The sequence below is a fragment of the Thalassophryne amazonica genome, chromosome 6 (genome assembly GCF_902500255.1).
Source record: "Thalassophryne amazonica chromosome 6, fThaAma1.1, whole genome shotgun sequence".
Classification (NCBI taxonomy): Eukaryota; Metazoa; Chordata; class Actinopteri; order Batrachoidiformes; family Batrachoididae; genus Thalassophryne; species Thalassophryne amazonica.
Window position 1 is genome coordinate 59,578,970 of NC_047108.1, and position 13,168 is coordinate 59,592,137.

Here is a 13,168-nt window from a genome sequence, read left to right on the forward strand (position 1 = left end):
GACCCACAATGAAAAATAATAGTAACGCACAGTGACTTGGAGAAGTAACTTTAATCTGATTACTGATTTGGAAAGATTAACGCGTTAGATTACTCGTTACTAAAAAAAGTGGTCAGATTAGAGTAACGCGTTACTGGCATCACTGGAAGCTGATCAAACAAATTGGCATAGCAGCTCAAACAGGGAGGCGCAAGGGAACGCCAAAGTTGCAGGCTCTATAATGAGAAATAGAGAACCTGGATTACCTCAGGAAGTGTGCTGTCTGATGGCTGAACAGTAGTCATCCTCAGCAAATCCTCCTCTTTACCAGAAACATGAACATCAAACACGAGTCAGCTTCAGCATCAATGTAACATCGTCAAACGTCAAGTCTCTGGCCATCAACAACTGCATCACCAGGCTTTAAATGCAGCAGCTCCTGATCAGGTGGAAACGAGCTGCAGGTGAGGTCTCCAGATGCTCAGCTCCGCTTGCGCGCCACGTGGTGGGAAATAAAGAAAACAGCCAGACAAACAGCCCAGTCCATGACATGAAGTCCCAGTTTGCCCAACGGAGTTTAGTTCTGCAGCTTTATCGAGGTGAGAATAATGTACAAATCAAACGTGACGTTTACTGAACTGCTGTGAAGGTTTAATGATCAGCTAACATTAGCGTAGCCTTTTAGCACAGTTGATCTGAGTGAACGCTTTAATTTGTAAATGTTCAGTCTTTTTTATTTTTACCAAATAAAGCTACAGCTTTTTTCAGACACCACAAAAGCTCAACTTTAAATAACTTTTTTTTTCCATCGTTTTTTCCGTCCCCCCCCCCCCCCCCCCCCCCCCTTATATATAAACTGTTTAGTGTTTCTTTATATTTAAAGAAATATTTTTATTTGTCCCAATCAGGTACATTTGCTGTGCAGACAACCAAACTTCCATTGATGAGCTGAACACCACGAAGTCCAGTGGAAAGAAAACATCTCTGCTCTTCAGCAACACCACCAGTTGAACACCAGAGTTCAAAGCTGCAGAAGAGACCTTCATCTGGTCCTGAGAATCCAGCAGAACATCACCTGCTTCTAAATAAAAGGCTCTTTCAACAGCAACTATTTTATTACTTTTTAAAAAGCCGTTTCATTTTATATTTTAACAATAAATGAACGGATCATTAAAAATGTCCACAAATCAAAGTCAAAAGACATTTGCACAAGTAGAAGCTCTCCACTTATTGCGCTCAAATTCATGTTTTAGAAATGACTCTGTCCTGATAACAGCATTAAAGGCAATTACATATTTTGGCGAAATTACAAGTTGAAATGACTATAAAAAATTCATCATGAGGTTTATGTCACAGAAATCCTACTTTACAATCACACTGCAGTCATTGTTTAATTATTTCCTGTTGCATTTATAATAAACATTTGTATTTATTTACAATGTCTGTTTTTCTGGTTGAAATGAGATAAATAATCTACCAGACTTAAAAATATACAAATTTCGATGTTATTTTATTTGTCTAAAAATAAATGTCCAAGGTTCCTTATGTTAAACAAGAAATTATCTAATCTGAAATAACATGAATGAAATTTACAGATGAAAGGTTTCTAAAGAACCATTTATTGATTTTCAATACAAAATCTCCTGTAACAGTGGAATGTGCAGCAAAAGTGCTATGTCCAGCTCTCTTGCCATTTCTGTGGTAGTCACACGATGCCCCGGATCAACACAGCGTTCAGTTTGGAAATGATCTGGTCGTTCCAGCCTGTCGATGGCCGCTCGGTGCGCCGCGTGCCCTCCGCCGCTGTGGGCCGTCTTTAAAAACGTTTTAACACTCCTTAATCCGTGTGACGCCGACAGAATCTTCACCGAAATCCATCTGAATCTTTCGAATGGTTTCCAACTGGCTGTCTCTAACAGTTTCTGAAAAAATTTTCATGGAGCAAAGCGGCAGTCGCTCTGCCATGTCCCTGACAATAAAAATCCGGCGAGGGGGGTGGACCAGTGCTCACTCAAAGCCTGCCCACAGGCGAATGACGCAACCGACAGGCGTGAAAAAACTCATGCATGCGCACAAAGGTTCAAGCTTGGCTGATGCAATCACACGTGATTCAAATCCATATAGTTTTTGAAAAAAATTAAAAGGTCCGTTACTTTTTGGACAGACCTCATACATGGTCATTGGTATCATTTGGAATATCCCCATCTAAACACTCTAGCACTCACATCTCTTGTAATGAAAACCTTCGAACAAATCTTATCCGCCCATATTTTGCCTTTCACCACGGATAAATTGGATCCACTTCAATTTGCCTTAAAATCTAGCAAAGGTGTGGAGGATGCTAAACTTTTTATTTTGAACACTGTCTACAAGCACCTGGAAAAGGCGGGTGCCCATGTTAGACTTTTATTTGCAGACTTTTCATCTGCTTTTAATAAAATGCAACCTCATGTTTTGATACAAAGGCTTGCTGAGGATTTTAACCTTCCTGACCAACTGCTGTCATTGATTTTAGATTTTCTCACTGATCGGGTCCAGCGTGTTTTGGTTAATGGTTGCTTGTCTCCTCCCACCATCTCTAACACCGGGTCTCTTCAGGGCTGTGTCCTGTCTCCTCTCCTCTTTATTCTGTACACAAACAGCTGCAGGTCTTCTGAGGAGAACAGATTTCTGATTAAATTTTCAGACGACACAGTCCTGGTCTCATTATTGTCAGGAGATGAGGTGGATCATGGTCCTGTTCTGGGGCAGTTTGTCCAGTGGTGCGAGGACAATTACCTTGATCTGAATGTTTTAAAAACCAAAGACATCGTGATTGATTTTAGACGTGCTTCACCTCACAGTGTTAGTGTCATTAGCGGGGAAAATGTAGAGATTGTCAGTAGCTACAAGTACCTGGGCACTGTGATTGATGATAAATTTGAAGTTTGACCTGAACACTGATAGCATTGTTAAAAAAGGGCAGCAAAGAACTTACCTTCTGAGGAAGCTGAACTCTTTTAATGTGAGTAAAACTATTTTAACCAATTTTTATTGTTCTTTTATTGAAAGTTTATTGACGTTTTCTTTTATCTGCTGGTTTCAATCCCTGTCTGTGAAGGACAAAAACAAACTGCAGGACATTGTCAAAACCTGTTCTAAAATCACAGGCGTTAAATTGAGAGACTTGCAGTCGCTGTGGGAGCAACAGGTGCTGAGTAAAGCAAAGTGTCTCCTGGCTCAGCGGCTCCATCCTCTGACTCCAGAATTCATCTTGATGCCTTCAGGTTGTCGTTTTTATTTTCTAGCTCGGAAAACTAATCATTTCTCAAATTCCTTTGTGCCTTCTGCTATTAAATTGATGAACTCTAAGGGGACTGGGTTTTTTAAATGTTGTATAATTTTTATTGTTCCACCAGAGTTCCACTTGTAATTGAAATAGATGGTAGTATGTTGTGTGTATGCGAGAACTGTTCTGGAATGCTGCAAATGAATTGCCCTCTGGGATCAATAAAGTTTTCTGAATCTGAATCTAAACAACGACGCACGTCTTCCACCGGTGCATGATTTGGTCTGGGGTTTGTGCAAATCCTGCTTCGTGTATTCCTGCTTCTTGTAAAACACCTCACTACACACTTTATACACTTTTCTCAAACAGGCATTAACATTTTCTCACTTTTCTCTCCCGTGTTAATCACTCTTTTTTTTGTTCTGGGCGAGAAGATTATAAATAGACACACGCAGAACACAATGTGCGTGCTCTCCCTTCACTCACTGCCTCCAGGGGTACGGATGCAGGACCCGCGAAGAATCCAAGTCATGGCCACGGAGCTCTGCGGCTGCGGTATACCGAGACCCTGCGGCGCTGTGGATTTTTTCCGCAAGAAATCTATCCTTGTGGGCTGCCTCCGCATCAAAACAGTGAGCGTAGTCTCTGAGAGGGGGGTGGTGTGAGTGCCCCGCTGCGGCGTTTACCGAACCTGCAGACTCAGTAAGCGCATCGGAGGCAGAGCAATCGCAGTGATGCTGACCGGTGCCGTGACCGGCCCGCCTGATAAAGACGTAGAACACAATGCACTGTTTATCTCTGCTTCTGTGGTGTCTAGTGGGTTGCGCGTGCCGCATACAAGTAGTTGCCGTACTCATAAGACCAAGATTCCTTGCAGATAGGACATGCGCAGAACACACAGTAATGTTCCTTTCTATGGGGATATCCCAATGCGCATTTATATGACCTGATATTTGAGTTAGAAAAGGAGTAACCTAGGGGTCTTATTCGGGTTTTTAAAAACTGGAATATGAGCATATTCGGGTTTTTGCGGGTGTTTACATGGCCGTGCGCAACCGGGTTATTGCTAATATTCCGGTTATGAAAGGGTTATTGGCTGCATGTAAATGTAGTCAGTGTGTGATCAGAGCCAGTGTGCAGCAGTAAAGAGGTGCCAGTCAACCATGACAAAAATGAGCACATATAAATAAACACATACAGACTCAGCTCTTTCTGTGTCATGGTCTGGCCCTTTTGGGGCCAGCTGTTATGATTATGGACCTTTTTCCATGTTCTGAGCCTCTATGCCATGTCTTATCATTGTCATGTTCATGTTATGTTTGCTTTTGTTTCATTTATTCTCTGTGTATCTTTTCTTTGCCACATATTTAGTTTTACTTTATTGTTTATTATTTGCTTTCACTCTTGGTCCCTTAGTTGCTTTAGTCTTAGTTTCATTCTGTTTATCACATTTATTATATTATGCTTTAGTCACAGGATTTTGTTATTTATTGTCAGTGTATCTTAGCTCAGTATGTTCCATTTGTTATTTATTGCACTTTATGTTTATCAGTTATCTTGTTTCATTAATTGCATTATTCTGTAGTCACCGGGTTTGTTTATTCTCTGTTTATCAGTAGTTTATTTTGGCTCTTCTCATTTGTGATTTCAGTTATGCTTTTATGTTCGGTTTTGTTTTCAGTTCTCATGTTCATGCTCTGTCCTGGTTATAGTTGTATTTTAATCTGTCCATGGTTTCTGTTTTTGCCTCATCTTCTTTGTTTGTCCCTGCACCAGCTCTTGTGTCCTCAACTGTCACTATGACTCTTTTTGCTCTGTTTTTTCTTCCACTTCCACTCTTGCACCTGCTCACGTGTCTTTGTCTCTTTCATCACTCCACTCTGTTTTTCTGCCTTCACTTTCTTGCACTGTGCACAATCTTTGTCTTCCCCGGTCACGCCCCTTCCAGAACTTTAACACCTGCATCTTGTTTCACTGATTACACCACCAGTTATTTAAGCCCTCACAGTCTCATAGCTCACCGCCAGATCGTTGTCTTTGTACACCTTCCAGCCCTGTTCCTTGCTTTGTTCTTGCCTGTATGTATTTTGACTCTGCCTTGTTTTTTGACTTTGACTTTGCCTTGCCTCTGATAGCTCTTACACTGTTTTTTTGACCTGTGCCTGTTTTTTGTACCACGTCTCAGCCTCTTGTCCTTTTGCTACCTTTGCATCGCTGCTGGACCACCCGTGTACCGAACCCCTGCCTGTTATTAAACCATTGTAACTTTATCAGTCTTGCGATCTTGCATTTGTGTCCCTCTGGTTTGTGCCACGCCTGATATTCTGTGAGTTTGTGTTTTTGTCTCACGAGGACACTGAAATTTGTTGCTGGTGTACCTGGGTTGTGGAATCAAAAGTGGTGGCTCGTGGGTCCTCAGTCACCTCCTCAAATTTCCTTTTCAGTTGTCCACTCATAGTGACAGTGTGTGGAATCTGCAAAGCACCAAAGAGGAGAAAAGAATGATCAGAAGCATTATATCACTTTTTTCGAGATTACTGACATTTCATTCAACAGCCTTCATGGGGTCATGTTTGTTATCAGTTGATAAGATGCAGCAGTATTGATGGTAAATCAAACTGCATTTGCACAGCGCATAAGCGAGTGCACATTCAGGCTGTGCAAACACAGACCTGGAATGTAACTAACGGGCCCCAAGTGCTTGGCCAAGTGAGAGCACCTCATTGCTCCCAGCTGAGAGGGGCATTCAGCCTCAGCACAGAACACAATCATCAGGTCAATTCTCAAAGTTACCTATAAAAAGAGTGTTCACTCGCTTTCAAAGCTCATCAGTTTGGGAAGTGCATTGATTGGAAACAGATCGAGCACGAAGATCAAAACAAAACATTCCCACGCCAGTGTGGAGATATGATCTTTCCACCTAGTCCTGGGTCTTCCCCGGGGTCTCCTCCTAGACGGACGTGCCAAGGGACCTTACCAGATGCCCGAACCACCTCAGCTGGCTCTTTTCAATGTGAAGGAGCAGTGGCTCTACTCTGAGTTCCCCACGGATGGCCGAGCTTTGCACCCTATCTCTAAGGGAGACACCAGCCACCCTCCAAAGGAAGCCCATTTCGGCCGCTTGCACCCGCAATCTTGCTTTTTCTGTCATGAGCCAACCCAATCCAGCTGTAGATGTTTTACAGAATTGTTCCGATTATGCAGCCACGTTTTGGTAACTGGTCAAGTTCATGATTCTCAGAAGTCATGAAGAAGAATGTCTGTTTGCTGTGTACACATGGCACAATCTTCCATCCACCTGGTGATGCAACAAGTGGCATCCGTGTTCGACCTCGGCGTGTTCATTGACTCTTGCACCAAAGAAAACTTTGACAAAAATCTTCTGACTCAGTTTCAGATTCTGCTTAGGCACCTGGGAGAGCCCCTCCATGTGAGCACTCTGGGGTCCAGAACAGATATTTTGTTTGGCAAACATTTTGTGGCCCACTTTTTATGTGTCGACGCGAGTTGAGGAGCGGACCTGCGTCTGACGGAACCCAGCGCTAAAATAACCAGAAAGCGGTTCCAATAACAAAAACAATTTATTTATTCACCCTCTGGTGCATAACAAAGTGTAAAAACTAAAATAGCGTCATTATGGTGGAGTGAAGGCTGGCACGCTCTCCAGCGCCCAAAAGGATCGAAGCCTGGCGCTTCTGGACTCACAATCACCGCCAAACACCCCCCAGGTGGACACGACAAACCGACTCTCTGCGAAGGATAGAAGAGGTGAGGTAAGTCAGCAGTTACAACTAATATCCTTCAAAAGACACACACCATCAGCAACACATTCGGGTCTGTATTTTAAGCTTTATGCAAATGTACAGCTTCTCACAACAGGTGGAGGATCACTTGTCCGCACGCCACAGCAGTGAGAAGCAAGCTGCACAATTCTCATCACAATTCAAATATACTGCGTAACAAAATACCAAGTTACTATCAACAAGTAGTCAAACAATTAATCACCTCTGATGTGTGCTGACAGCATGTGTCCCTCACCCTTCCTGCTTCACAGGCTCGATGTGTCAAACCCAGGCGCGGTCCTCAGCGTCTCACAAACGAACATCACAAGGTCGAGTTCCCGGCAATTCTGCTTGAATCACACATGACTTAAATGCAGAACGCCATCCAATTATCTGCTTCAGCTGAAAGTCTTTAAGGCTGCACGTGAGCACCATTCACAGGTGCTGCACATGATGTTGATGAGGGTGAAGGACTCTTCAGCCAGCACCATCTCCACAGACAAATCAGTTTTCATGCCACCTGGAGAGCAAAGAAAAGAACACCAAAATGTCCAGCCACACCCCCCAACACACAACACTTTTGTCCAAAAATGTCCATAAATACCTGTTCAGTCTGTGTGCAAATGTCCCCAGCCAGTCTCCTCCAAACTCTCCCAGTTCCCATTCACCCCTAGTCCCACCTCTTAGTTGTCATTATTGGTTTACCCAAAGGGAATACTGCCATCCTTATAGTCATTGCTAGTTTTTTCAAAAATGGTTCATTTATTTTAGTTGCTGAAACTACCTTCAGCCACAATCAGCTGAGATAATGGTTCACCATGTATTCTGTCTGAACTCTGCACAGACTCCCCACAGACATTGTTTCAGTTTGTGGCCCCCAGTTTATCTCAAAGTTTTGGCGGGAGTTCAGCAGGTGGATTGATGATACTGTTAGTTTTTTATCTGGTTACCAGCCCCAGTTTAATGGTCAAAAAGAATGAAGCAATCAAGAGTTGGAGTTGGTCTTTCATTCTCTCATATCCCAGCAGCCCTCTATATAGGCTAACAGTTTGGTTTGGGATGAGTATACTCACAATTCTCTTTCCGTGTCATTCACTGACTTGTCTCCCTTCTGTTATATATTTGGTTGCTAGCCTTTTTTTTCCTGCTTAGATTAAAAGATGCTGTGGTTTCACTGGCTTCTGCATATGTCTGTTGTTGCTGCCTCACCTGTTGGACGGCCCGGATGGTCTTGACGCATTCATGCCACTGTGGGTCCCGTGCCAAAAACTGGTACCATGTTTCATGGGCCCCTTTCCTGAGGTTCTCAGTCCTACCACTGTCTGTCTTTTCTTGCCTTGCTCTATTTTGTTGCACCCCATTTTTCACATTTCTCAGGTGAAGCATGTTGACTCTTGTCCTGTGTGTCCTCATGTCTCAGACCCCCTCCTGCCCAGGTTGCTGACGGTGTGCCTGCTTTTTTGGTTAAGCATCTCCTGGGCTGTGCATTTGCGATGGAGGTCAGCAGGAGTCGCTGTGGAATAGTAGTCAGTAAAACTCACTCTCTAACAGCTGAAAAGACTCTAGTCACAGGGCCAGAACCTGGGTTTTTGGCCTTCTGGTGAGAGCGTCTGCATCTCATGCAGGAGTTTGTGAGTTTGCATCCAGAGGGGAGCTAGTGGTAGAAGTCCCAATGCAGAAGCAGAGAGAGTACAAGCCGCTACACATTATCAGGGCTGGGGACATCCATTTCTGGTTGATTGGGAAGGTTTTGCTTCAGATGATTGCTTGTGGGAGCTGGCAGCTAACATTTTGCTTAATTTTTTGATCCATGTCATCTATCTTGACCATATGTTACGATCCATGTCCACATCAGTGTCCTGAGGAAATGTGTCCTTGGTGCTCTTCTGGCTGTTTTATGTGTTTTATTGTGTCCTTGAGATCTTTGTGTTTCCCCTCACAGTGGTTCCTGTCCTCTGCACTCGAGTGCCCATTTAGTTTATCATGTTTGTTACTTAGCTTTCTCTCTCATTAATTTTTACTTTTGTGCCCTTTGCCTGCTGTTAGTTTGTGTGGAGATTGTCTTCTCTGTTTTCTTGTCTGTTGTTTTGTCATGTGGTTTGATAATTTACTTCTGTGTTTCCTGGTGACCGTGTGTGCACCTGTGCATAATTCATCGCTTCCCCGTTTGGAGGTGGGAACATCATGGTGTGGGGCTGTTTTTCAGCATGCAGCACTGGCAGACTTCATATCATTGTAGGAAGGAAGAATAGAAAAATGTACTGAGACATTCTTCATAAAAATCTATTAGGATGATAAAAATGAAATGAGGGTGGACAATTCAGCAAGACAGTGATCCCAAACACTTATTTTACCCTTTCTAAATCTTTGTTGTGGTTCTTTGCACTGAAGTCTCCTTTTGTGCCATTACTTCTAGTGAGAAGCCTTCTGACTATCATGCTCATGTTGGACGCTAGCAATAGTTAGCATGAACACTTTTGTGTTACCTTAACGTTTGCTTGGTTGCAGTACATCAGTATGTACTGACCAATTGTTACTGTAACATACTAGAAATAAAAAGTCATAAGAAAGCAATAACAAGGACACAATTCAGATGTACTACACAGCCACGTTCCTTCTCCTTTTGGCTCGGGTGTTAACAGATGATGCATGTGCGTATAACTAGACTGGTGTCAGAGGGCCAAAAATGGACCTGAGCGGTGTGGCCGGCACAATGGAAGTATGTGGGTTGAGGTCAGAGGTGAACTTCATTTGCATATGGAACATATTGTCACAAAATTGACGTTTCCGATCAAGAAGGTGGGTGACATCTCTTGTGTTACTTTGCCAATCATGGATATTATCATAATATACAAATGGCAGCTTATCATGGCAACCTTCCCCCAAAAAATGAGAACAAAATTGTGATGTGGATGCCACTGAATTACAAAACATTACCATGGAAACAGGGAAGTTGACGTCTCCTCTCATGTACACTTGATTGCAAATTCGAGGCTCATCTTGTATCCACCACAGAGATCAGTTAACATCTGCTTAGATTAGAAGTATCTCAGAGGACCAGTACTTCATGAGGTACTTCGAATTGTATCAAGCTTACAGAAGTAACCACACTCTTCATTCTGAAACAGCCCTCTTCTGGATTTCATATCTTGACATGACCTCACTGATGTTTGATTTCATCAAGGCTTCCAGATTAGGAGATTGGCCACTTCACACAGCATGCTTGAAGAAGATGATCATTTGGTTTCATGCATATCACCAACGGTACACCAGATATGTATCCATTTACTTGGCAGACATGATTTGGCTTCTGGAAACACACCCTGCCTTCTATGCATAAATGATGGATAGTCAATTTTCAGTCCAACTCTCATGTCAGAACTCCTCTCATGTTACCTGTGACCAGACTCTGGAGCAGACTCTCAAGAAAGATTCAAAGACACGTGGTGGAATGACTGGTTTCTCAACCAATGAAAAGGCCAGACACACATGGGCCCTAACAGCTGCAGATACATCTGCCATGACCAGATTTGTGGAACATGCGGCTGATATTGATGAAGCTAATGAGTGTCAGAAGCACAAAGAGGCTGGACCAACCAGGATCAAGCATGATGAAGAGTTGGTGAAGAGAGCAATGGCTGTAATTGAAGGGATGAGAAGTCTGTTTTCAGAACTCATGAGCTGGTGCATCTCATTTGGAGTGATTGCAACAAACACAGTGAGAGATGACATCCTCACTGCTTATGAAATTGGACAAGAAAGGAGTAAGGAATTCTTCAGGGAGGGCTCATAGACAAGACACAGAAATTAGACGCACAACTGAAGAAATAGTCATTGAAAACTTTCAAATCTATGAACAAGAGTGTCCAGGTCAAGATTGGCCAAGAGAAACTGCCTTTGACATCTGATCTGTCTATCCTGTCTCATCTGCTAGTTATCAGCATGAACCGCAATCTTGACTTTGAAGAGATCATGAGATACGAACTTGGTGAAAACGTATTACTATATTTCACAAATTTTTTTATTTCAGCATTTTGGTTGCCATGATTTTTCACCAAGATAGCCTCCAGATAGAACAACAAAAATATCGTTACTGAAAAGATGAGGAAATTCTGTATCAGAATCAACCTATTCCAGCTGGTTACCGCCCAAGTCCATTTTTGGCCCTCTGATTCCGGACTAAACCACGTAGGCTGTGAAAATTTCTATTTTGCAGTTTCAGACTTTTTTTAAACAGCTCCTGATCTAAGTTTGTACAACATCATAGTCCCTTAGATGCTGCAACCGTTTTTGTGTATGTCCACATTCTTCTTTGAATTTTCTTGGGGAAACTACTACTAAATGACTACCGAGTATTCAGACACCCTGTAGGTGATGATGTCCTGCTTTTTGCCTACGATATAGTAATCTCTCTCTCTCTGTCTCTGGTATAGCCTCTATTCTGTATTTTAGTTTTTGAAGTCTTCTTTAAATGGTGGATTGTTGCGGTTTCTACGATGTTTCAAGTGAATGGATGTAAGGGGCTGGTGATGTAAGATGCTGTTCACATTTCAAGGTCCGCTTTATTTCTACATCAAAATATTCAGCAAAATATTATATTGAAATGAATAATTGACTAGTTTCTAAAATATTATTGATCTGTTGCTGTTGCACCACAGAGTTTACTGTTTCCAGTAACTGCAAATATTGTCACAGGACATGTGCACTTGTATTTGAACTTGGTGCAGAGATGTACAGTACAGTGTGGCCTCTGTAGGCAGACACATTGTTACCATAAAAATGTTTGAGCTCAAATCACAAATGTTGAGAACGTTAAGTCATTTAGGAATACATAGCACAAGTTTAAATAAAAAATAATAAAAGTAATTTGTCCTGAGCAGCAATGTTATCATATTGGTCTGAAACATCCCGAGTGTTGAGGACACGCCATAGTCAAGAGATAGTCTTTGACGCGTTTCTCTATGTCAGCATACAGGTCTTCAACTTGCTCCCTGAAAGGGGGATGCCACAACCACAGCATGGCAGCTCCTGCAAGAGCAATGAGAAGGAGGAAGAGCACCACCACCCTCCACCAGGAACCACACAGCGTCTGCACACAGGAAGAAGGAATGTTTAAGTGCACATCAAAACCTCATTTATGACTGCTGCACAAAATATTACAACTTAACAAGCAAATACTGGTGCAGGAAACATCAGAAAAAAGGTAATTAAGGAACTCTGGCACACTGAGGTCTCTCTCTCTCTCACACACACACACACACACAGGCACTCTGCTCACTGGTTTGCTGCGGGGATGGCTGCGTTGCCGGAGCTCTTCCCTGCACTGCGACAGACGGACCTGAGTGGACTGACACTCCTGCTCCATGGCATGCAGCTCCATCTGCAGCTCCTCACACTGTGTACACACAAAAGGTTCATTAATCATATTTGGCCCTGACGATGCATGGAATTTTTAGAATGCAGTTTCTAGTAATGCCCAGAAAACTGCATCTTTGTGGATTATTTTCCAGAAAAGGCAGCATGTAGTGTCAGATGCATTCAAGGAAATATATGTGACACATCTGTAATGTTATCGGTGCATTTATAATGCAAGACAGGTTTTTTTTTATAGGAAAAGAAAACACTGATAATTTATGATTGGGTTGGTAGATTATGATATTGAGAGCCCATATGAAAAGTTGTAGGCATGTGTAATCATTTATGTTAAAGTTAAGAGCATTTTTGTATGGTTGGTCTAAAGCCACCAGCGGGCAGCCATGCCGTCTGCCATAACAGCGATGTGTGACGTCACATGGGCACAGTATAAAAGGAGCAAAGCACATAAGCAGCAAACAACATCCCGGATCGGTACTGGGTTCCGATCCCAATGTAATTCAGAATTTCCCAATCCAACCTGTGGGATTTTCCGGTGCTGGAGAGAAACCACGTCTGTGAAACCTCTGTCATGCTGCCTCCTCTCTGCTGTTTACTGCTGAACAGGAGGAGAGGAGGGGGAGTGGGAAGTTTCTGCGCTAAAGGCGAGCTGTTTCTTCTGTGCACCGCACCAGAGATGAGTTTATTCCACCAGTATTGTCAAATTTCCACCCGGCTCTCGGATTCAAATGGTCTGTGCCACAGAGCACGGATTTTCCGAAAAATG

At 42.8% G+C, this 13,168-nt stretch overlaps 1 protein-coding gene across 2 annotated transcripts in view; it reads right to left on the reverse strand.

Moving 5' to 3' along the window:
* Positions 1-11,571: 11,571 nt before the first annotated feature.
* Positions 11,572-13,168, reverse strand: part of LOC117512236 (TRAF3-interacting JNK-activating modulator) — a 33,349-nt gene continuing 31,752 nt past the window's right edge. For both annotated transcript variants that reach the window (XM_034172231.1, XM_034172232.1), the window contains exons 13-14: positions 12,308-12,424; positions 11,572-12,118 (exon numbers count right to left, since the gene is read on the reverse strand). In XM_034172231.1, the coding sequence (XP_034028122.1) occupies positions 11,918-12,118; positions 12,308-12,424 (318 nt within the window). In that variant the 3' untranslated portion in view covers positions 11,572-11,917. The remainder of the gene's footprint in view (positions 12,119-12,307; positions 12,425-13,168) is intronic.